The sequence below is a fragment of the Eucalyptus grandis genome, chromosome 8 (assembly GCF_016545825.1).
Source record: "Eucalyptus grandis isolate ANBG69807.140 chromosome 8, ASM1654582v1, whole genome shotgun sequence".
NCBI classification, from domain to species: Eukaryota; Viridiplantae; Streptophyta; class Magnoliopsida; order Myrtales; family Myrtaceae; genus Eucalyptus; species Eucalyptus grandis.
Window position 1 is genome coordinate 63,845,187 of NC_052619.1, and position 24,828 is coordinate 63,870,014.

General features: G+C 41.1%; 3 protein-coding genes across 3 annotated transcripts; all 3 read left to right on the top strand.

Moving 5' to 3' along the window:
- Positions 1-1,284: 1,284 nt before the first annotated feature.
- On the top strand, positions 1,285-2,984 carry LOC120286680 (ATP-dependent Clp protease proteolytic subunit-related protein 3, chloroplastic-like; the record flags this gene model as incomplete). Its single annotated transcript, XM_039299063.1, has 2 exons — positions 1,285-1,518; positions 2,530-2,984. Coding segments are annotated over 2 exons (267 nt in total), but the record flags the coding sequence as incomplete, so codon positions are not given.
- A 274-nt stretch (positions 2,985-3,258) lies between these two features.
- Positions 3,259-4,837, top strand: LOC120287433 (ATP-dependent Clp protease proteolytic subunit-related protein 3, chloroplastic-like; the record flags this gene model as incomplete). The annotated part of the gene is given in 8 exon segments (XM_039300229.1): positions 3,259-3,396; positions 3,553-3,600; positions 3,602-3,613; positions 3,837-3,933; positions 4,014-4,087; positions 4,235-4,288; positions 4,366-4,449; positions 4,537-4,837. Coding segments are annotated over 8 exon segments (606 nt in total), but the record flags the coding sequence as incomplete, so codon positions are not given.
- An 8,082-nt stretch (positions 4,838-12,919) lies between these two features.
- On the top strand, positions 12,920-21,474 carry LOC120287435 (ATP-dependent Clp protease proteolytic subunit-related protein 3, chloroplastic-like). Its single transcript, XM_039300230.1, has 12 exons — positions 12,920-13,043; positions 13,094-13,298; positions 17,051-17,420; positions 18,440-18,541; positions 19,153-19,275; positions 19,430-19,489; positions 19,716-19,812; positions 19,893-19,966; positions 20,111-20,164; positions 20,253-20,336; positions 20,423-20,544; positions 21,171-21,474. The coding sequence occupies exons 1-11, from the start codon at positions 12,920-12,922 to the stop codon at positions 20,510-20,512; spliced, it is 1,383 nt and encodes a 460-aa protein (XP_039156164.1). The 3' UTR covers positions 20,513-20,544; positions 21,171-21,474.
- Positions 21,475-24,828: the final 3,354 nt, after the last annotated feature.

The window sequence follows — 24,828 nt, forward strand, 5'->3', positions numbered from 1 at the left end:
TGGAATTTTCTCCCGTGAGCCAAGGACTATTCAGTCTGCCCCATATATGTACGAATCCGGAAATTTGGAAATCTGTCCGCATGAATTGTCCTATGGTCAAGGCAGAAGGTTGGACATTGCTCGTGATATGGTTGAATGGTCAAGGCAGAAGGTTGGATATTTCTCGCGATATGATTTAAATTTATGATCACATTAAAGATAGTGTAATCTCTTTACCACTTGATTACCACTCTATCCTTTGATCACAATTCTTCCGCTTTTATCGATATGGAAATGAAAGGATGAAATGCGAAAAAGCACACGAACTTGATGCAATTACCCAAAAAAAAATGTGATTATTTCCATAAATAGGTGTCTCTCTTAAAAACATGACATGAAAAGTGGCTAAAAGTGAATAGTCAATATGTCGTGCAGAATTTGAGATGATTATAGTTTTATGGACTTACAACATGCGCAAATCGAAGTTGTGAATTTTAAAAAGACTTGCTTACTCTAATTAATAAACATATAGTTTGAGACGGTTTTCTTCCATGGCGACGTCAGTCATATTAACATTTATGTTAGGAATTTTTTATCAAAATTGGCCGTAATGAATCAATTGACAAATTGTCAAAAAGGTTTGAAACTAAATTTGACTAAGTTAAAAAGTTTATGATTGAATTGGTATAAGTGCCATAAGTTAAGACATTTTTTGGTAACTTTCCCGAATTGAAAGTGCTCAAACACAAGGCGACTTGAGTTCCCCTAAGAAAAATAGTATTTTGGATAAGCTTTACTATTAGTTTCAATGTGACTCAAAAAATTTAAAGAGTTGAATTTGAGTCAGAAGCCAAACGCTCCAAAACCTTGTCTACACACATGCAAACTTTGATAATCCAGGCCGATTTTTATAATGTTCCTTCCAGTTTTGTTAAAATCACACCGTTTTACTTTTCCGTTTTGAGTGGGCTTCGAGCATTGGGCGTGGATCCGACCCAAAACCGGGAATGGAGGCCCATAGCCGAACTTACGGGCCTCCGACTCCGACCCGAACCGACCCGGGAATTCTCCATACGCAAGCCTGCCAAGCCCACGCCGGGCCACGAACCGGTAGATACTAGTTTCTCTCTCTAGCAAAACCAGAGAAGAGAAGAAGGAAGAGGAAGAAGCTCGAAGAATAACCGCCCGAGCGAGAATGGCCGGGAGCCTGCAAGTCGCCGTGGCCTCTCTCGTCCCGCCTTCGACCTCGTCGCCCATCGGAAGGAGAGGAAGAGGAAGGACCGTCGGCGGCGGCGGCGGCGTCGGCGGCGTCCGCGTCCGCGGCGTCCGCGTCCGCGGCGTCCGCTGTGCCGCAATCGGCTCCAAGGGCTCCTCCAAGCTCCCCTGCCGCCAATCAACCCTAAGGACCCCTTCCTGTCGAAGCTGGCCTCCGTCGCCGCGGCCTCCCCGGAGTCGCTGCTCGACCGCCCCGCGAGCTCCGACACGCCCCCGTACCTGGACCTGTTCGAGTCCCCGCAGCTCATGGCCACGCCTGCTCAGGTGAGCGAGCCAGCGAGCGAGGCTCGGCGAGGTTCTCTTGATTCGTTTCTTTGTGGGAGTTGGAGGATTGCTCGGTCGATTGGAATTTATCGGTCGAGGGAGCTAGGATTGCTTCGTTTCCTTAATTTCCCTGAGACGGCATACGTAATTGCTTGGTGATTGAGTGCGTTGCTGAGTGAGTTTTGTGGCCGTAACTGAGTTGTTATCGAGTTTATTTTGTGCTTTTCTGTTTCATTTTTTCGATAAGCATAGTAGATAGAAATGCACGGTTTCAATGTGGATTTGTTCTACTCAGAGAAGCTCAGTTCTTCGCGTCAGGTAGTAGATTTAATTTGTGGTTGAGTTTGAGAGTTGCTCGGTTTTGTTCCATTGTCGTGGTTTTGTTACTGTTATCGTTTTGTTCTGCTCAGTAAATACTGATTTTTATCAATTTACCAAGAATAGGATAGTGATTCTGGCGAAGTATACTGCATATGGTGTTGCCATGGTGCTCTAAGGTCAGCAATGCACAAAATCGAGAGTGTTTTCATCATTTTTTTGTATTTACAACTGGGAGTTTTGACAGCAATCTTAGGAGAGTTGGTTTTGGTGTGCTATCAAAATATTCTTGGTTGATTGAATGTTTCATAGAGCAAAAGTTGCAAACGCAGTTGTTTAAGCTAAATTTGAAAATTTGATATTTTCAGACAAACTTCTCAGATCAAACTGTGAATTTCAAGGAAATGGCGGGATGATTTATGAGTTTCAGGTCAACAAATAAATTGGAGATTATGATTTTTTTTTTTTTACTTCATCTGTAAGCGTCCTCTCTAAATTGTTCATAATTCATAGTTTCTGGCTTTTATGTGATATAATGATGTTCGTAATAGGGGGAGACCTCAGTCTCGTTAAGTGAATTTTGTTATTAAGTATTTCCTCTCTTTAGTCAAAGGGGAAATATCAGTTCTTGAGACTCAGTGGATTGGTTTTTAATGGATCGGTTTCCATTGCATGACAATGATTTTTTATCAGGTGGAGAGGTCAGTTTCGTACAATGAGCACTGACCAAGGAGGCCTCCACTGGATTTGCCTTCACTGCTTCTCCATGGAAGAATCGTTTATGTTGGCATGCCAGTAAATTTTTCACATTAAATTGTCAACATTTGTCTTCTTTGGAGCCCTTCAGTCTGGAAACACATACTGCACTCATTCCTGATGTGAAAATTGGATCCTAATCAGCATGAAATGATCAGAGAAGCCAGTGGGAATGTAAAAGAGTGTCTATAACTCCAAGAGAGGATACTAATCAGGGCAAGGGAAAATGGCAAATTGAGGAATGTGTTGAAGAGAACTCTTTATTTTCTTTTCTGCGCACTTGGTTGGAATCTATAGATGATCTTAATGGGTTTTGTTAGCTCCTGCTAGAAATAGTATCTTCTTTTTTTCCCTCAGTAGGAAACTGCTTTTTGCCTGTAGCGGGTGGACAATAACTGCTATCATCTTATGCAGGGAACACCCCCCTCAACCCCCCACCAAAAAGACAAAAAAAAAAAAACTACTATTGTCTTAGAGCTGCTCATTTGTTCAGAAGTAGATGATCTTTTTGAAATCACTTATTTGCTGAACTTACTATGAACTTTCTACCTGTTAATTGACATTGGTGGCAACTGCATTCTCTACGTCCATCTTTTGTTATATACTTTCTTGCCTTTGGCAGGTCACAGCTCCACCTCTTGTAGGTCTTTTAGATAGAACTAACTATTTACTCTCTTTCAGTTGGTGCCTGCAGTCACAGAGCTCGTAATTGCAGAATTGATGTACTTGCAATGGATGGATCCAAAGGAACCAATATATCTTTACATAAATTCTACTGGAACAACTTGTGATGATGGTGAGACGGTGAGCTTCCATCTTTGTTGTGACTGATTTTGCACTGAATTTTCAAGCTTATGAATGGTCGAGACCTGACCTTAGCAAAGACACAAATTAATTGGTAAGGGACAACAGTTTATATCCTTAGAGATTTGTTTTAAATTTACAATCATTGCTTTGCAGGTGGGCATGGAGACAGAGGGTTTTGCCATTTATGACGCATTGATGCTAACTGAAGAATGAGGTGAATTTTCTTACAATTTGCATCTATGTTTGCTAACACTTCCATTGACTTTCCAGTTATTATAGTAGGTACTTGATTAAATGAGGGTGATGCTTAGTGATGATTTTGGCTCCGTTCTGCTTATTGAAGTACTTTGAGTGAATTTTACACTAGGATCTAGGAAAAATATTTGAGTGTTGAACCATTCATATCTTCATTTTTATTTTTATTTTTATTTTTGCAGATACATACAGTTGCCGTAGGTGCAGCTATAGGACATGCCTGTCTGCTTCTTGCTTCGGGATGTAAGGGTAAAAGGTTTATGATGCCACATGCCAAAGGTGCGTTGGTATTGTGTAGTCATCTGCTGTGCTCTGCTCTCATCCTTTTCTTGTCTGATGTCAACACAATGTTGTTTCAGCGATGATCCAGCAACCTCGTGTCCCATCCTCTGGGTTGATGCCAGCCAGTGATGTTCTTATCCATGCAAAGGAGGTATCTAGCGATATTCTATTGAGCTATACATAACCATAATAGGCATTTTGCTACTCTGTGCAAAAGTGTACAAAATATCTTGACTTGGAACTCGGCACATGGTCTCTCTATTCATGATGTTCATGTTGCTTCTAATGATTTTTGTAGGTGATAACCAATAGGGATACTCTTGTAAAGCTTTTGGCTAAGCACACTGGGAATGTGAGCTCTCTTTCTCTCTCCCTCTGTCTCTGCATATCTTAATAGGCAAGAGAATAACTGATTCTGAATGACTCTAGTCCATAGAGACTGTAGCCACTGTCATGAGAAGACCTTATTACATGGATGCCATGAAGGCCAGAGAATTTGGTGTCATTGACAAGGTGAGACAATGTTTAAGGTATGAATGGTGTCTTCTAATGACCGTGCATGCAGTCTGAACTCAAGTTAGGTTGCAATTCTGGTTTCAGATTCTTTGGCGTGGTCAGGAGAAGATAATGGCAGATGCAGCCCCTCCTGAGGAGTGGCACAAGAATGTGGCACAAGAATGCTGGCAAAGAATACTGTAGCGGGAGTAATGGACCGCACTTAGGACTTAAACTGAAACTGGCACTCTAGCAAAAGGATTAAACTAGCCTTACAGGGAAGGGGATGGTGGGAACTTACCGAGATATGCTTAAACTAACTCAGAGTATGCTTAACTGGTGAGGACATTGAATCAGAAATGATTGTAATCATCATCATAATTTATTCAGCTCTGTTACATAAAAGGTATTCAGGGTAATAATACAACAAGGTTCATATCTGAGCTTCCATTCGAAGGTTCCCAAAAAAATCAACCACATCACCGCATCAGAATAGCTAATCCTTCAATTCACGATGAAGTTGAACAGGACTGCCAATATTAGGGTGCAGGCAACAAAAATTGGCCAAGGTAAGTCGCTAAGCAGAGCGCATATGAGGTATGCAAGCTCAATACATCCAAGCACAGCAGCAATCCAAGCAAAGACGAGTTGGAAACTTGGTCCAATATCGTGTCTTCTCATCAGGAAGATTAATATATCCCGGATGATATGGATGGCAGCACAGATATGCAGAATGCCTTGTGCATTGAGAATTGGACCTATGAAGGCCTCCCTAACCATGATCAGCGGACGCAAAACATTCCAGATGTCATCAATATCTCTGTTAACTTGAACTTCATCCTCTAACACAAGCCTTGGAATAAAAATCAGCAAATTCTTGTTAGACAATGTGTCTTTTACAGAAGCTCAAACAATAACGATCAAGAATAGGCATATAAAAGATTAATAAAGAAAAACAAGAATAGGCATATAAAAGATTAACAAAGAAAAACATGTGAGCGATTCATATTTGTGCCATCGTTTCAGAGTGATAGAGCATACACGGAGACATGAAGAAGTTCTTTTTCACGGAAGGAAATAAAGACTGCCAGAACCGGAGGCTCACGTTCTTTCTAACCGCATGAAATTTAAAAAGAAATGGCAGATTTCACTTTTCTCAGACAAACTCAGTTGTTTTAATTTTATGCATTAATTTTATGCATACTTGGAGAGGGATTATTCCTGGCATGAGTCCTACCGAATTCAATTATCAAATGGATATCATGAAATTTACCCATTTGCACAGAAAAAGCGGTTATGACTACAAGAGACATGCTTACTTTCGACAGATTTACACCCACCGTATATCCCCTGATATGAACACAAGCCAACATGCACTGTTCTTAAAGTCTAGTCATTATGAACAGCAGGGACAAAAACCTGGATCAATTAGCAAAATAAAAGAAGACAAACTCTGGGCGGTACGACATAACTTCCCTTGCCAGGAAATGCGAGAAACAAACCATTTTGCATCCATCAGATATGCTCCCAGGTACTGTTCTGAGTAGAGCCCATTTCTGCTCTTTGGGAGTCGAGTCATTATCAATCAACAAAAGGAAAAAAAAAAAAAGAACAGAGAAAAAAATCTAAATGGAACACATCAGTGTTCCGATCTGACTCTCACGACGTTTAACTGAACAAGTTTTAGAGTTCCAAAACCTGTTCTACATAAAGTGCAGGTTTTTTGGCCACAAAACAGCATTCGCGTAATGGAATATACAGTATGCCATGATCAGAAGAAGGAACGTGAAAAAAATCAAGATTGTTGTTGCCTCACCACTGACAGCGCCCCTCAGGAACACCCGCTACAGTGAGCATCCCTCAGGAACACGAGTGAGCATCCCTCAGGAACACGCGCTACAGTGAGCATCCCTCAGGAACACCCGCTACAGTGCTTTGTTGCCTCAGCACTGATAGCGTCCATCAGGAACACCCGCTACAGTGAGCATCGCTCAGGAACACCCGCTACAGTGCTTTGTTGCCTCAGCACTGATAGCGTCCATCAGGAACACCCGCTACAGTGCTTTGTTGCCTCAGCACTGATAGCGTCCATCAGGAACACCCGCTACAGTGAGCATCGCTCAGGAACACCCGCTACAGTGCTTTGTTGCCTCAGCACTGATAGCGTCCATCAGGAACACCCGCTACAGTGAGCATCGCTCAGGAACACCCGCTACAGTGAGCATCGCTCAGGAACACCCGCTACAGTGCTTTGTTGCCTCAGCACTGACAGCGTCCATCAGGAACACCCGCTACAGCGAGCATCCCTCAGGAACACCCGCTACAGTGCTTTGTTGCCTCAGCACTGACAGCGTCCATCAGGAACACCGGTTGCCTCAGCACTGACAGCGTACAGCGTCCCTCAGGAACACTCGCTACAGTGAGCATCCCTCAGGAACACCCGCTACAGTGCTTTGTTGCCTCAGCACTGACAGCGTCCATCAGGAACACCGGTTGCCTCAGCACTGACAGCGTCCCTCAGAAACACCCGCTACAGTGCTTTGTTGCCTCATAAGCACTGGCAGCATTGCCCCAGAAACACTGGCTATGCTGCCTCAAAACACCCGCTACTGTGCTTTCTCATATATTTTAGGTCAGTGAGGCTTACCTCCAACCTTCGCGATTAGCTGGATTGTCCTCCATTAAACTTCCCACTTTGCCTAATCTCTCCTCTTCCTGAAAATGTGGTTTCTTCAAAGCGTTTGCGGATTGCTTCCCTGCGACCAAGAGCTACGGGAGAAAAGAGACCGGGACATGGTAATAAAGAGATCTGGACCGGCAATGGAATTTGGCGTGGATGAAACAGGAATCCGTGAGTGAGACGTGAACAACAGTAATATTAGGGTAAGATTTTAGTCATCTCCTTTGTCGGACCCCCCGGAAAGCACTTCGCGGTGGGGCAGCCCAGAAAGTTTTCTTTCTCCCGGATGTAGCGGAACCAAATTTCGAGTGCCGTTCTCGATCTGTTCTATCATCGCCCGCCATTCGAAGTTGAGCCAATTCCACCATGACACATATTGAGGTTCGGGGCAAATACCTTTTCTTTTCTTTTTTCCTAGAGGAGCATACACTTAGATAATTATTCCGTTCTCGAAAAAAAAACATACTTAAGAATGATTTTTTCATTCTATTCTCTAAACAAATTTTTAGACATTCAAAACGTTTGGTAACTATCCAAAATTGCTATTCTTTAAATAAAAATGCGATTAGTAAATCCTCAAATTCTCTTATGATTTAGAATTTCTTATGATTTTTTAAATAATTTTATTATATTTTTCTCTTCTTTCTTTTTTTTTTTTTCCTTTTCTTCTTCTCCTTCTTCCTTTGGTGGCATCCTCATCGAAGCATTGCCGGCCCCCGATGAGGCCGAGCCTTATCGGTCAAGCCTCCTTGGCAACTAGACGAGGCTTGTGACAAGGTCACCAATCTAAGGAAAGAAGGAGAAGAAGAAAGGGAAAAATAAGAAAAGAAAAGGGGGAAAAAAATTAACTTGATTCTGAAATTGTTTCTAGGAACAAAGAAACAACTTTTTATATTTCTTAATTTTGTTTCAAATATATTCCCGAAAATAATTTTTTTAAGAATAAAAATTTTTACCTAACAAATTCATTTTTTTGTTTTTTTTTTGGTTCTGAAGAACAAAAGAATATAATCATGCACTATTTGGCCGATTACTAAACGGCCCTTGCTCAACCATTACTTTGTTCCCTATTTTTCTTTTTTTTTTTCTTTCTTACTTTTTGTTAGGATATCCAGATTTTCCTACGTGAGGTTTCAAATGACGGAAGCTCCCGAGGCAGACATATCTACTCAAGGGCATAGTCGTTATTCAGTCATTCTAGATGCACTAAATGGTACCATTTATTGCTAATGGTCATTGATCCTTTCTTATTATTGGACATGGATTACTTACCCCACAATGCAATCACAAGTATCTCGATATATCTCAACGGTTGATGTATGCCTCATTTACGTGCATCCGTAATTGAGAATTGATTGAAATGCCAATCGAAGCACCTTCAAAGTGGGGGATCTTCATCCTCTTTTGTTATTTTCTTTTGTTCATTTTTGCATGCAAAGCAAACAGAGATTAAGTGAAAACTAGACATCATCTCTCCTTATCTATTATTTAAATTCTATTTAACTTGTAAGATTGATAACATAAGTTGTCGAACAATAAAATAACGAATTAAAGGTTATGAATTCCTCTCTTATCTAATTTTTTAATATTAATTTCAAATTATGTGGATTTTATCCAATATCATTTGTTAAGAGCAAAAGCCACCATGCTCTGTTCTGAGAGTCGAGTCATTATGAACATAGATAATGAAAACTTGGATCAATTAGCAAAACAATAGAAGACAATCTGGGTGGCACGACGTAACTCCCTAATCCAGGAAATGCAAGAAACAAGCCATTTTGCATCCACCAGCTACGCCCATGAGTACACGCTCTGCACTGGGAAGACCCCATTTCTACTCTTTGCGAGTCAATTCATTATGAACATCTCAGTCAACAAAATCCGAAAAAATTGATTGAAACAATTGGTATTTAATTATTTGCATGGACCTATTATAGTACATTCTGTAGAAGGTATATACAACAAAGCACAATTTTCTATCACTTCAGACAAATCAATATTAAATTAAGTGGCATATAATGCATTTTCATAATCATTTGTAGATGATTATCTTAATTGTACTTAATGATAATGAATGTAGCGTCCAACCAAGCTTAAAACTACCTATTAATTATTTTTAGACGTGTCGAATAGTATGACAAATTATTTTCCAACAAAATGCAGTGCCCACTATTTTTGTACTATTATAACATGTTGATGTCAGATATTACTCTTTAGCCCTAAATATGTTTTTTTTTTCTTTTTTATGCTGATGATATGACCTAACTCACCTTACGAGAGAGCATAGGCAGAACTGCTCTAGGAGTTATGGCGGACTTTGGTAATTGAACCCCTGACCGTTAGGTCAGGAGGCTAGGTCTCAACCAACCCAGCCATGCATGAGTGGGTTAACAATTTTTTTTTTTTACTAAGAATTCAAATTTATCCTTAAAATCAATATAAAAGATTTGTCCACTAAAATCAATTTAAAAGATTTGTCCACTGGCCAAATATGTGACAAAAATAAAGTATAAAGACCAAAATTGGAAAGGAGTACTCCTATAGGGATGATTTTTGTAATTCCCCCTCAAGTTGTTGTGATTTATATGTCAATGCCACTTGTCTATCTCGGTGTTGTGTTAGCACTTTCTATCAACATTTGGACAGAAAGATGCGAAAGGTGTGCTGAAGTTCTGATACGAGATTAGTTTAGGGACCAAATCTATCATAAGATAAAGTACACAGACTAAAATAAAACAGTGACAATATGGTACCATGACCATTTTACAATTACTTCCAAAACTTTCTTTCTTATAAAGGATTGATAAGGATTATATGATTGGATTTGGACATCAAATTTATTATAATGTGCATTACGAAAAACCAATTACCTTTTATATTACTAATAACTAGTTATTTCTCCGCGCTTTATGCGGATATATATTAATAAAGAGGTAAGAATGATAGAAATGTCGTAACTTTTTATACGACGCTCATTTGAGTCTAGTAACTTTTTTTTTGTCCACTTGAGTACCACAAATTTAAAAAATCATCACTTGAGTGCCATTGGTGATTTACCTCGCTAGAAAATTTGATATGGATCTTTGATCATCCTATGTGGCTTCACTGTGGACAATTTTTTTAAATATTTTATTATTGTTTTTGATTTTTGATTTTTATTTTTTTATTCCTTTTTTAGGGCCGGCAATGGTTGCTAGTGACCTTGTTGACCGTAAAAGAAAAAGGGAAAAGAAGCAAAAAAAAAAAATCCAAAAAACAAAAAAATCACGTATTTGTCGGAATTGGCATTCAAGTGATTGATTTTACTTCGATGTGGCACTTGTGACAAATTTACTATTTATTTGTTTCCATTAAATTTTTCTGTTAAATTGTTGAGTTGGACTGCTATGCTAGTTTCGGATTTTACTCTCCGTTTATTATAATCGTATTAGCTTTGTAGTATTTGTTAGTATTACTTCAATTTAATAGAGGGTATATTTATCTTATTAGATGAGTTTGGGGTCTTTAGTTGTCAAAAAATTAATCTGGGGTAAATTTAACTCAAATATATCAGTTTTTGATAAATTTGTCATAGTATATTGATTTAGAATTTTTCGTGGTAAAAAATTAGTTTGCGATAAATTTGTCATCGGTTGAACAATTTAGAGCTTTTCGTGATATTAACTCTTATTTTCATAGATATAAGCTATGTTTAAATAAGTCAATTTCCAAAGAATAAAGTAAAAATCAACATTACGTGAATATGTGTGTTTCACATAAATTAAGTTGTTTACTTATTTTGTTTATATTTTTTTCTTAACTAAATTCATTCCCAAATTCGATTGAATTAAGGAGACTATATAAATTAAACAAAAATCGTATTATTCATAGCTTGACAAGTTTAGCTTGATGAAACAAATTATGTAATTCATTTCATTCTCAGTTAAATATTTTCAATTTAATTAAATAAAAAGTACATCATTTAAATAAAAAAATTATTTAAGAATATGCTAAGAAATTTTGTTTAAAACGAAATGTATCTTAAGAGCATATTTGAGATATTTTCTTTTTATTTATTTTTAAAAATTTAAAAGCAACAAAAAAAAATGGTTGAAGATGATAAATCGAAAAAAGAATTATCATTAGTCTAATGTCCCCACGTGACAAAACTATGCCATGTGGCCACTTATTTTAAAAATTAGATGCTTGGCAAAACTATGCTCATTGTCTCCCAATATAATATAACTTACTATCTTTTCTTATTTAAATGTCATTTCGAGTTTATCTTCAATGCATAGAGAAATAAGAAATAAAACAACATAACTATCAAAAAGTTACCCTGAATTATTATTTATTATGTTGATGTTTCTGTAATTGATTAACATTATATTATTAAATCAAGCGAGTCAAATGTTATTTTATCACTCAATGTAGTGGACGTACATTATTTTGCAGAGTACTATTTTGCCTCTGAATGCTATATCTTTTAAATTTTTGTCGTTTTCATCTTATCATCATATCTTCAAATGAAGCGACTTTACTGGTTACCAAATTTAATCATGCGATGAAATTAGACATATTTTCAATTAGGAATAATTTAACAAAGAAAACTTTTGTTTTATGTTTTATTTCCATTTTCTTCTGTACGTTAACGGAAGTGGCGAGAGCGAGAGAGAGAGAGAGAGAGAGAGAGAGAGAGAGAGAAAGGGGCAAGTGAGTCTAGAGGAGGAGGAGGAGGACGAGGAGAGAGAGAGAGAGAGAGAGAAAACGTGCTTCGGTCAAAATCAAGATCCTGGCAATGGGACTGAATTATAACTTATTTGGGGAATAGGTGCAAACCCCAGGTTCCCCCTCTCCTGCCCCCCCATTTCTTTGTTCTCTCTCCTGTCTCTCTCATCTCTTTTTCTCAACCACTTGAGGATTACAGCCAATCAACCATGTGTGATGCTGGCCTTAATGCAAAACAATAACCCTATTAGGCTCCCTTAATTGCACACTTGCCATTGGTGTTTGTAGCTTAGGGGCAAACTAGAACACGCCATTGAATTTAATTGGGATTGCAAAAGGTCAAGCTAAGCCATTCCCATGATAAATAAGTGGAAAAAACAAAAATTTGGACACAAGAAATGATTGATGCAAGTGAATTTGTCGATATTGTTAGGTTTGTTTCAAATTCGGATCGATTTCTCTTGTATCATCGTTCTAAGAATGCCTTGCACCTTTTAAGGAGAACAATGTAACCCATTAGAAAGTGGAATTCATATTACATTGGGGCGTTGGCCTGCATATTTCTCGATCTATATTGTCTAAGATTGAGCAAGCCTATTCAATTTGAATGCACTTGTTTTTATATTCATCTAAAGGAGAGTTTAGGAAGTACCTCCCCCCTTTCCTTTTCACATGCGGCTGCAAAGTGCAAATGGAGCGTGGAGGTCCATATTATTGGCGGTTCGTGTGAGGATTTCAAACCTCCAGTGGCAATCCCGTAATTAGCACCCAAACCCACGCCCGGAAATTCAACTCTACCCCAGTCTTATGAGGGCTGCTCCTCTTGGCCTTCGTCCGGCGTCTTTCAGCTTCCCCCTACAGCAGAAGGAGTAGGGAAGAACCAGCCTCTCAGGCTCTCACCTCCCCATTCCACCCACCAAACAAGTAATCTAGATTCCAACGGAAAAAAAAAAAAAAAAAAAAAACAAGTATTCTGGATAGAGAGAGAGAGAGAGAGGGCGTCTTTTCATCGTCCAAGCAAGACCCAGAAGCATAGAAACTCAAGAAACCACTCGTTCACTCTTCCAAACAAGAACCCAGAAACCGAAAAGCACTGTCGAGATGGCCCTCATCTTCTCTCCGTCGCCGCGTTCCTGCCTCTTCCTGATCTCGGCCCTCGTCCTGGCGAGCCTCCTCGCCTCCGCCGTCCACGGCGGCGGGGTCAGCGAGCACGGCACCGCCTGGGGTGGGCCGGCCCCGTCACCGCCACCAGATCGTGCTGCGAGGGGTCGATAGCCGAGTGCCTGGCGGCGGGCGGCGAGGGGAAGTTAGATCTGGACTCGGAGTCGAACCGGCGCATCCTGGCGACGAGCAGCTACATCAGCTACGGGGCACTGCAGAGGAACACCGTGCCCTGCTCCCGGCGCGGCGCGTCGTACTACAACTGCCGGCCCGGCGCCAGCTCCAACCCTTACTCCCGCGGCTGCAGCGCCATCACGAGGTGCAGCGGCTGAATCATTTACTTTTCCCATAAATTTTCATTTTTTTCCTTATTTTTTCGGGTTTCTCTCTCTCTTTTCTTTATTTCTTATTTGTTGGGTTTTGATGGGTCTGATTAATTGTCATACATTGGGAAAGACGGAGGGAGGGCAAGTCTGTGTTGTTTATCTGATGGAAATATTGTTGGTGTAAACGGGGGCGCATCTGTAAAAGATCATTGCTTTAATTTATTTATTTTTTTGTGAATTTCCATCCTCATTTATGGAATAACTGTGCCAGATAAAGAAAATTAAAAAAATAAATGCTCTTGGACCTCTAATTCATGGAGGATTAGACAGAAAATAGAAAGTAGGAGTACATCAGATGAAGCTGTTTTCTGCTGCCAGTGATCCCAATTTGCACTTATTAGCAAGTATCTGATGGAAATCGTCTCTAGTTTCAGGCTTTTTAGCCTTTCTTTTCCCCTCTCTTATGCTGAGATCTCATCCATTTTCCTCCGCCCAAAAGGCAAGAAACCCAATCAAGGACTTCATCCTCAGTGAATTTTCTCCCTCCACCCACTAAGCAAGGAAAAAAATTCTCAATTTTTTCTTGGTTTCTTTCACTTTGGTTTTTTATTTGGTTCTACTTTTTTGAGTGAATATCTGATGATCTTTTCTGCTTATTCTTGTGATTTTTGCTGTCTTTGTACCTTTTCCATGGTAAGAAAAATTATTCAAAGGCTGGCAAGGGTTATTAGAATAATTGAGGGCTTTTGTCAAAAAGACATCTAACGGAAGCCGCCACCCCTAACCGCCCCAGTAGTTTTATGTGCTGTCTTTCGATTCTTGATTGGGAAAAAGAAGAAAAGACAAGGGGAAAAGGTGTTCTGTTGTCTGGCACCTTTGACCTCAATATTCATTCTGCTGCTTCAATAATTGGTATTAGAGTATATATATATATATATCGATTTAAAATGAGGCGAGAACAGGAGTTCCGATTCGAGTTTTTGAAAAAAATTTCATTAATTGAGTCAATGAAGTCCCACGGCAAGGCTGTCATCCTGTCATTTGGAGAAGCCTTTCGGGTTAGGATTTTTCGATAATAACTGATTTGCAACATCGAGCGCGCTCGTGCGTTCTGTGGCCTGTCGGTGGACGAATTTGGTGGTGTTGAACGAGGCAGAAATGAATGCGAGAAAGGTACTCATTACGAGGAGAACGGTCGATTCCTTGCGATTTAGAGATTTATGTGTCGCTTTTAGTGACAATCTTCAAGGAAAATCTGAGATGGATGAGTATCGTTTTGCTTTTCCTTTGACTTTACCAAATTGTCTGTTTGAAAACCCTGGCAAGCGCTTCCACGAAATGGAGGAGAGAAACCCCATATGGCCACCCACGGGCGAGACGATTGACAGTGTCGTCGAACGGGTGGGACAAAAAGGGTCAATAAAAATACAAAACTAAAATCATATAAACCGATGGTGTAGGCCAGCGGCGCAGCTACTGTAAGCTCTCGTACCCACAATGGAATTTTCTCGGCGTGAGCCGAGGACTATTCAGTCTGCCCATAAATGTACGAATCCGGAAGTTTGGAAATCTCTCCGGATGAATTGTCCAATGGTCAAAGCAAAAGGTTGGATATTGCTCACAATATCGTCGAATGGTCAAGGCAGAAGGTTGGATATTGATCGTGATATGATTTAAATTTGTGATCACATCAAAGATAGTGTAATCTCTTTACCACTTGATTACCACTCTATCCTTTGATCACGATTCGTCCGCTTTTTATGGACATGGAAATGAAGGGATGAAATGCGAAAAAGCACACAAACTTGATGCAATTACCCAAAAAAAAATGATTACTTCCATAAATAGATGTCTATCTTAAAAACAGGGAAAAGTACCAAAAATAGTCCTAAACATTTTGTATCGGTACCAATTATCCTAAACTTTTAATTAGACAATTTAGTCTTAAACATTTTCACATCGATACCAGCTTTTAGTTCATCCAGCTAATTTAAGCCGAAAATTGCTGACGTGGCCACTGACGGCCTTACGTGGCGCCACATGGACAAATTTAATAATTTTTTAATATTTTTCAGATTTTTTAAAATTATTTTTTTCCTTTTTTTTCTCTCTTTTCTTTTTTTCCTTACCCTTGGGGCGAGGTCGCCAGCCACAAGCTGGTCGAGGCGAGGGGCCCCCGCGCCCTCGTCGACCACCGGCGAGGGCCGCGCGCCCGCCGGCCACTGGCGGGCGACGCCTCGCCTAGATCCCGGTGAGGGCCGAAACCCTCACTCGTTGGTCGGCGAGGGCGCGGGAAGCCTCGCTCGTGGCGGGCGAGGGGTGCGGCCCCGCCCGCATCTAGGCGAGGGTCATGGCGGCCTCGCCCGCTGGGGCGAGGCTTGCACGCTATCGCGCTTAATCCAGGTGCGAGATCGCGAACTTCCCTAAGCCGTCATCCCTCCGAAAGCTACCCGAGCTCGGGACGCCGACCACCTCCTTCAACCTCCGGGGGCCGCGAAGGCTCGGGTGACCATGTCGCGATCGAAGGCGACGGAGCTCTAGATGGGGCGGACGTAGCTCACCGGGATCAGGCGAGGGCCGCCACACCCTCACCCGCCACGAGCGAGGGCGCAGAGGCCTCGCCTAGATTTGAGCGGGGCCGTTGCCCTCACTTGTGGCCGGCGAGGGCACGGTGGCCCTCACCCTGACCCAGCTTGTGGCCGGCGATGGTCGGTGGCCGTGACCTCGCCGGCCAAGGGTAAGGAATTTTTTAAAATTAATTTTAAAAATCTGAAAAAAATATAAAAATTATAAAATTTGTCTACGTGGCGCCACGTAAGACCGCCGGCGGCCACATCAACAATTTCCAGCTTAAATTAGTCGGATGGACTAAATTGGTACAAATGTAAAAAGGTTTAGGACTAAATTGGTCCAATTAAAAAGTTTAGGACTGAATTAGTACCAATACAAAAGGTTTAGGACTATTTTGGTACTTTTCCCCTTAAAAACATGACACGAAAGTGGCTAAAAGTGAATAGTCATTTTGTCTTGTAGAATTCGAGATGATTATTGTTTTATGGACTTACAACATACACAAATCAAATTTGTAAATTTAAAAAGACTTGCTTACTCTGACTAATAAACATATAGTTTGAGACGGTTTTTTTCTCCACGTCGATGCTAGTCATACTAGCATTTACATTAGGAATTTTGGTCAAAATTGGCCTTAATGAATCGACTGGCAAATTATCAAAAGGTTTTAAAACTAAATTTGACTAAATTAAAAAGTTTATGATTGAATTGGTATAAATGTCATAAATTAAGATTTTTTTGGTAACTTTCCCGAATTGAAAGTGCTCCAACTCAAGGTGACTTGAGTTCCCCTAAGAAAAATAATATTTTGGATAAGCTTTACTATTAGTTTCAATTTGACTCAAAAATTTGAAGAGTTGAATTCGAGTCAGAAGCCAAACGCTCCAAAACCTTGCCTACATGCATGCGAACTTTGATCATCCAGGCCGATTTTCATAATGTTCTTTCTAGTCTTTTTAAAATCACACCATTTTACTTTTCCGTTTTGAGTAGGCTTCGAGCATTGAGCGTGGATCCGACCCAAATCCCGGAATGGAGGCCCATCGCCGAAATCACGGGCCTCCGACTCCGACCCGAACCGACCCGGGAATTCTCCAACCGCAAGCCTGCCAAAGCCCACGTCCGGCCACGAACCGGTAGATACTAGTTTCTCTCTCTAGCAAAACCAGAGAAGAGAAGAAGGAAGAGGAAGAAGCAGCTCGAAGGATAACCGCCCGAGCGAGAATGGCCGCGAGCCTGCAAGTCGCCGTGGCCTCTCTCGTCCCGCCTTCGACCTCGTCGCCCAGCGGAAGGAGAGGAAGAGGAAGGAGCGTTGCCGGCGTCGGCGGCGTCGGCGGCGGCGGCGTCCGCTGTTCCGCAATCGGCTCCAAGGGCTCCTCCAAGCTCCCCTGCCGCCAATCAACCCTAAGGACCCCTTCCTGTCGAAGCTGGCCTCCGTCGCCGCGGCCTCCCCGGAGTCGCTGCTCGACCGCCCCGTGAGCTCCGACACGCCGCCGTACCTGGACCTGTTCGAGTCCCCGCAGCTCATGGCCACGCCTGCTCAGGTGAGCGAGCCAGCGAGTGAGGCTCGGCGAGGTTCTCTTGGTTCGTTTCTTTGCGGGAGTTGGAGGATTGCTCGGTCGATTGGAATTTATCGGTCGAGGGAGCTAGAATTGCTTCGTTTCCTTAATTTCCCTGAGACGGCATACGTAATTGCTTAATGATTGAGTGCGTTGCTGAGTGAGTTTTGTGGCCGTAACTGAGTTGTTATCGAGTTGATTTTGTGCTTTTCTGTTTCATTTTTTTTCGATAAGAATAGTAGATAGCACTGCACGGTTTCATGTGGATTTGTTCTACTCAGAGAAGCTCAGTTCTTCGCGTCGGGTAGTAGAGTTAATTTGTGGTTGAGTTTGAGAGTTGCTCGGTTTTGTTCCATCGTCATGTTTTTGTTACTGTTATCGTTTTGTTCTGCTCAGTAAATACTGGTTTTTATCAATTTACCAAGAATAGGATAGTAATTCTGGCGAAGTATACTGCATATGGTGCTGCCACGGTGCTCTAAGGTCAACGATGCATGAAATCGAGAGTGTTTTCATCAGTTTTTTGTATTTACAATTGGGAGTTTTGACAGCAATCTAAGGAGAGTTGGTTTTGGTGTGCTATCAATATATTTTTGGTTGATCGAATGTTTCATAGAGCGAAAGTTGCAAACACAGTTGTTTAGCTAAATTTGAAAATTTGATATTTTCAAACAAACTTTCTCAGATCAAACTGTGAATTTCAAGGATATGGTGGGATGATTTATGAGTTTCAGGTCACGAAATAAATTGGAGATTATGATTTTTCTTTTTTCTTTTTTTTGGTTCATCTGTAAGCGGCCGCTCTAAATTGTTCATAACTCAATAGTTTCTGGCTTTTATGTGATATAATGATGTTCGTAATAGGGGAGAGTTCAGTCTCGTTAAGTGAATTTTGTTATTAAGTATTTCCTCTCTTTAGTCAAAGTGGAAATATCAGTTCTTGAGACTCAGTGGATTGGTTTTTAGAGGATCGGTTTCCATTGCATGACAATGATTTTTATCAGGTGGAGAGGTCAGTTTCGTACAATGAGCACCGACCAAGGAGGCCTCCACCGGATTTGCCTTCACTGCTTCTCCATGGAAGAATCGTTTACATTGGCATGCCAGTAAGTGTTTCACATTAAATTGTCAACATTTGTTATCTTTTAAGCCCTTCAGTCTGGAAATACATACTGCACTCATTCCTGATGTGAAAATTTCGTAATCAGCATGAAATGATCAGAGAAGCCAGTGGGAATGTGAAGGAGTGCCTATAACTCTGAGAAAGGATACTAATCAGGGCAAGGGAAAATGGAAAATTGAGGAATGTGTTGAAGGAGAACTCTTTATTTTCTTTTTTGCACACTTGATTGGAATCTATAGATGATGTTAACAGGTTTTGTTAGCTCCTGCTAGAAATAGTATCTTCCTTTTTTTCCGTCAGTAGGAAACTGCTTTTTGCCTGTAGCTGGTAGATAATAACTGCTATCATCTTATTCAGGGACCGCCCCCCAAAAAAAAACTTTGTCTTAGAGCTGCTCATTTGTTCAGAAGTAAATGATCTATTTGAAATCACTTATTTGCTGAACTTACTATGAACTTTCTACCTGTTAATTGGCATTGGTGGCAACTGCATACTCTACATCCATCTTTTGTTCTGTACTTTCTTGCCTTTGGCAAGTCACAGCTCCACCTCTTGTAGGTCTTTAGATAGAACTAACTATTTACTGTCTCTCAGTTGGTGCCTGCAGTCACAGAGCTTGTAGTTGCGGAATTGATGTACTTGCAATGGATGGATCCAAAAGAACCAATATATCTTTACATAAATTCTACTGGAACAACTCGTGATGACGGTGAGACGGTAAGCTTCCATCTATGTTGCGACTGATTTTGCACTGAATTTTCAAGCTTATGAATGGTCAAGACCTGACCTTAGCAAAGACACAAATTAATTGGTAAGGGACAACAGTTTATATCCTTAGAAATTTATTAAAATTACAATCATTGCTTCGCAGGTGGGCATGGAGACAGAGGGTTTTGCCATTTATGATGCATTGATGCAACTGAAGAATGAGGTGAATTTTCTTACAATTTGCATCTATGTTTGCTAAAACTTCCAGTGACTTTCTGGTTATTATAGTAGGTACTTGATTAAACGAGGTAGTGCTTAGTGATGATTTTGGCTTCGTTCTGCTTATTGAAGTACTTTGAGTGAATTTTACACTTGGATCTAGGAAAATATTTGAGTGCTGAACCGTTCACATTTTCACTTTTATTCATTTATTTTTTAAAATTTTGCAGATACATACAGTTGCCGTAGGTGCAGCTATAGGACATGCCTGTCTGCTTCTTGCTTCGGGATCTAAGGGTAAAAGGTTTATGATGCCGCATGCCAAAGGTGCGTTGGTATTGTCTACTCATCTGCTGTGTTCTGCTCTCATCCTTTTCTTGTCTGATGTCAACACAATATCGTTTCAGCGATGATCCAGCAACCTCGTGTCCCATCCTCTGGGTTGATGCCAGCCAGTGATGTTCTTATCCGTGCAAAAGAGGTATCTAGCAATAATTATTGAGCTATACATAACCATAATAGGCATTTTGCTACTCTGTGCAAAACTGTGCAAAATAAGTTGACTTGTAACTGGGCATATAGTCTCTATTCATGATGTTCGTGTTGCTTCTGATGATTTTTGTAGGTGATAACCAATAGGGATACTCTTGTAAAGCTTTTGGCTAAGCACACTGGGAATGTGAGCTCTCTTTCTCTCTCCCTCTCTCTCTCTGCATATCTTAATGGGCAAGGGAATAATAACTAATGCTAATTCTGAATGACTCTAGTCCATAGAGACTGTAGCCACTGTCATGAGAAGACCTTATTACATGGATGCCACAAAGGCCCAAGAATTTGGTGTCATTGACAAGGTGAGACAATGTTTGAGTATTAATGGTGTCTTTTAATGATTGCGCATGCAGTGTGAACTTATGTGAGGTTTTAATTCTTGTTTCAGATTCTTTGGCGTGGTCAGGAGAAGATAATGGCAGATGCAGCCCCTCCTGAGCAGTGGGACAAGAATGCTGGCATCAAAGTTGTAGATTAAAATTTTTCCAACTTTCAGATGGATGATTTTATGTAAGTTGCTGACTTCACAAAACTACACATGCCATTTATGTCTAGCCTGATGAATTGCCATGGCAAAGCAAATAAACTTTTTAAAAGTTGGCTAGAGAACAGGAGGATTAGATGATTAAAATAATGTATTCCTTGCTGCATGTTGAAAAACTAACCATAACTCCCTAGAATTCCTCCATACTCATACAGGAGAACTGTTTTCCTAACTATGTACTTTCATTCCTTCATCGGATTATGTTCTTTCCAAGGAGCATGCTCCTGCATGCAGAAACGTGTTTATCGATGCACAATATCTGACATGTTGGAGAGAATTATGGTGGTGGCAGAATTGATACCCTTATGTTTGGTAAAAGTAGTTTTCTTTATATAAGCAGATAGTGTTAGGAAATCTGTAGGAGTCCAGTAGGATTTTCTTTTTCTTTCTTCTGGTTTATGCGCCATTTTGTGTTCTACTATAGGCGTGGTTCTGTGTGTATCTTTTGGTAATATAAGACATGACTGATCCGGAGTTCATAATTGTGGAACTTCTGTCGATGCATCTGGATCCATTTTAATTTCTTTCTCACTCAGTGATTTTCTATCATATAGGATTAGTGTCGTGCCATTGTTTTAATTCCCTTTTTCAGTGCAGGAAACTGTGCAATAAGGAACTATGCATACATAAAAGCTGTGAACTCAACTGTAATGCATCAGAGCCCCGGATCGCTTGCAGGAGAATAACTGCCGCTTGTAATTAGCAGTTGTCCTGAAAATTTTCGATGCTACGATCATATGGACAGTTCACCAGTGCACCAACAACAGATCGAGGAAACTCTGGAAAATAGCAAGTATAATTAGTTTCATTTTAGCTTCAAATGGGTTAATAGTTAGCCTGTAACAATGCTTTGACCTATTGAATTCATTTTCGTTTCTTCAGCCTGTCGTGCATCATGGTCCTGATTTTTGCTTGTTGCTGAGCATTTCGTATTCACTCTGAAATTCATGAACCGTCGGATTTCGTAAACAGGTAGGGGCTCTATAAATAGATAGCTCATTAGTCCTATCCCTTTATGGTGCGGAATCGACTTTAGCCAGGTCTCTGAATAGTAACTAGTCCATGCTATGTAGAAGTGCTTGCTTTTGGGTGTCTATCTCAGAGATGAGAAAATTGGAAGTTATTCTATTGTAGAGAATGTAATGCTTGCATTTATAATTTGGGCAAAGATTGAAATTGAAAATCCTGCCTAAAAAATCAATAATTTGGTTTAGATCATGCTTGACTATGCTTGTCTGGATGGATTCTTTATTTTTTGCTTGATATAAATTTCGTGACCGACGCATTTAATTCGAAACGTCTGAAATTTTATTTTTATAAGCATTTTCATCAAGGAGGTTGCAGATAGACCTTGACCTATTAGATTGTGAAATGTGGCCAGGAAATGCAAAGCTTCGGAAGGGCAATTTAAGAATGCGGCCGTATTCAATTATAGAAAACGTCCTTTCAACCTAAACTCGGATGAACGATGGACCGAACTAAGTGACTCCTAATGCAATGGACTCCTACCCCGTGAAAACAGGGATGATAAACTATGAAACCCTTGGGAACACAGCAAACAACAATCCCTCCAAATTAAAGCAGAAACTGAAAGTCCAGGTTCAGAAAATTCTTGTGGATGGATAAACGCTCTTCGATTGGTTTTACAGAATTAGACGCACACATTGTCACTTAAGCTGTTGCAGAAGTGGCCATTATAAAGATAGAGCAAAAACTTCGATGAACAGAACAAAGTCGCAGGCAATTTAATACTAAACTACGCACCTCACAATGTAATGAGAAATGCCCTTATTTATATTGAAACGAGAAGTAGTGTACATCAAGATGAAATTTAAGAAACAGAAGTCCGTGTGAGAGAACATGGAGAGCAGACAACGATGTGCCTAATTTTTCTCAAATGCACGTTAGTCACGAATAAATAAATCTTATAATCAGCACTTGTCCTGACCTTTTAGTCTTCCCAATACTAATTTTCACTTTAAAATTCATTGGGAATGGTTGCTAGATATCCTAATATTTGCCTAAAAGGTTTTGAAGGCCGAAAGCCTTATAGAAAAGTTGGAACTAAACACACCCTTATTCAATCAAACTCCCCCACAAGCTAGGTCTCACCTTACCCTTCTTTTCTTTCCGTCTATTGCCCCCATTTCTAAAGTTCATAAGCTGGAAGCCTGGCCGCTGAGAGGTCTATCATTGTCTAGAAAGAGATAAGCCCTCGAGTTATCACGTCCATGCATCTTTCCCGTTGGAAATAAGCTTGAGGGCCCTATGAAGAAGAAAGCAGGCAAATGCTTTTGCCCCGTGCTGCCTGTGATGCGATAGAGCCAGAGAAACGTGTACGGATTTCCACTTATCCCATGACATATCTTTGTCCAATCTTATTGTATGGATACTGATTCACCTTTTAATTATGTTAATTTAATTTTAAATCTTTTTACGATTTGCCAATTTCATTTTAATGCAGTCCTTTCAGCCAAATTTCTAAATAATAGGACTTAGGACTAAATTGAAAAGATTTCAAAAGATTTATAATTAAATTGGAAAATCGTATGATATTTTAGACAATTATTCTGCTATATTCATGTGCAATTGTTAACGAGATGATGAAAGTTAATAATACAAAATACTTAATACCTTGAAAAATAAAATATCATCAACTTTTCAAAAGATCGTGTATTTTGGGAGGGAGGGTTGGTCGAGGAGCGTTTTCGGTAGCCCCCAATCGCAGCAAAGCGAAATGAAAAAATCCCCGGGAACAGGGCCTCCCCAGATGAACGGACGAGATGCCGCGTCTCCACCGCAACAACCTGATCCGACGCTCACGAAACCGAAAATATCGCGAATCGAGTTTAACTGGTACCGCCGAGCTCGTTTGGGAACTCGCGACGGCCTCTCCCTCGGGCGTAGAGGCCACACACACCGAAATCATTTCTCGCCTCGTGGAACGGGGCCGCACGCAGACGACGAGGCTCCTCCTCCTCCCCCCGCGCACCATTCTCCCTCCTCAGTTTCTCTCTCTACCTCCGAAATCCGCAACCGCATTCTCTCTCCTCGAGCGGAGGAACCGCCGGGGCGATGGCGGAGGAAGATGCTCCGGAGGTAGAGCTCAGCGGCGAGCAGAAGAAGGAGATCGCCAAGTGGTTCCTCCTCCACTCCCCCGGCGGCGAAATCCAATACGTCGCCAAAGGTTCACCACCACCCCCCCGGGGGCCATCCTCTCTCTCTCTCTCTCTCTCTCTCTCCTTTGCCTTTGTCGGTTTTTTTCGGTTTCACGCGTTCGTTTTGGGCTTTGGTGATCGAGCGGGGCGCGGATCGGTTGTCGTCGTGTCTTGCAGATGTGAGATCGGTGCTGGACGACGACGGGGCGTACGGCGAGGCGGCGTCGGAGGCGTTCCCGGCTTACAACAAGGCTCAGATGATTTGCCTCGACATGCCCGCGGCATGGGAAGTGAGTCTTCAGATCCGCTTCGCGGGGAGATTGGCTGACTTAGTGTTTCGCCTTTTTGGATTAGTTGCATTGTACTGTTGGTGTTGATAATGCGCCGTTTCGTGCTTTGATCCTATAACTGGTGTGATTCGTTGGTTATGCTGGTGTGAAAGCTCGCGCATTGACGTCGCTGTGGCTGTAGGTTCTGATCACATCGTTCGGCGAGCTTGAGGAGAATCAGTTCCTTGATCCGCGTACTGCACAAGTCGGGATTGTCGACCACGTCAAGCAAGTGAGTGTTGCGAAGTGTTGCAGTCTTTTGATTATCTATCTGCCTTCAATATTAGAGTTCAACTTGGTCCCTTGCATTTGTTTTTTGTTCTTGGCTTTTGGCTTCATAATCTTGGATTGATCCCCAAGCTCATGCAGCATTGTTTTCTTTCGTCCCTCTTTTGTTTTCAAGGATGTTTGTTTGATATATGCGGTCCGTTTCTCTGATTATCTGCTAATTTGGTTCAGGTTTGTACAGACGCGAGACCTGCAACTGATGAAGAGCTTCCATCTCCGTATATTGAGGAATTCAGGTGCGTTTCTTGTTTCCTGATAGGTCCCTTGACTCGTCCTTGCCAGAATATGTCTTCTGTTCCTGAGTGCTTTATGGTACATGCCCATAACAGCTATTTTTCCATCCTCCATCCTTTGTACGTCTCTTTGTGCTACCTTGATGTGTCGCATTCGAGAGGTTCATAGAACCATGCTGTAAAAGCGAGAAAGTGAATAATGCATTACAGCATGCCCTATTTTCATCTTTGATACTTTTTTT

Coding starts and splice junctions, on each gene's coding strand:
- LOC120287435 (XM_039300230.1), top strand. CDS start 12,920: ATGGCCCTCATCTTCTCTCCGTCGCCGCGTTCCTGCCTCTTCCTGATC. Junction 19,276..19,429: donor CTCGTGATGACGGTGAGACG/GTAAGCTTCCAT, acceptor ATTGCTTCGCAG/GTGGGCATGGAGACAGAGGG. Junction 19,967..20,110: donor TTCTTATCCGTGCAAAAGAG/GTATCTAGCAAT, acceptor TGATTTTTGTAG/GTGATAACCAATAGGGATAC.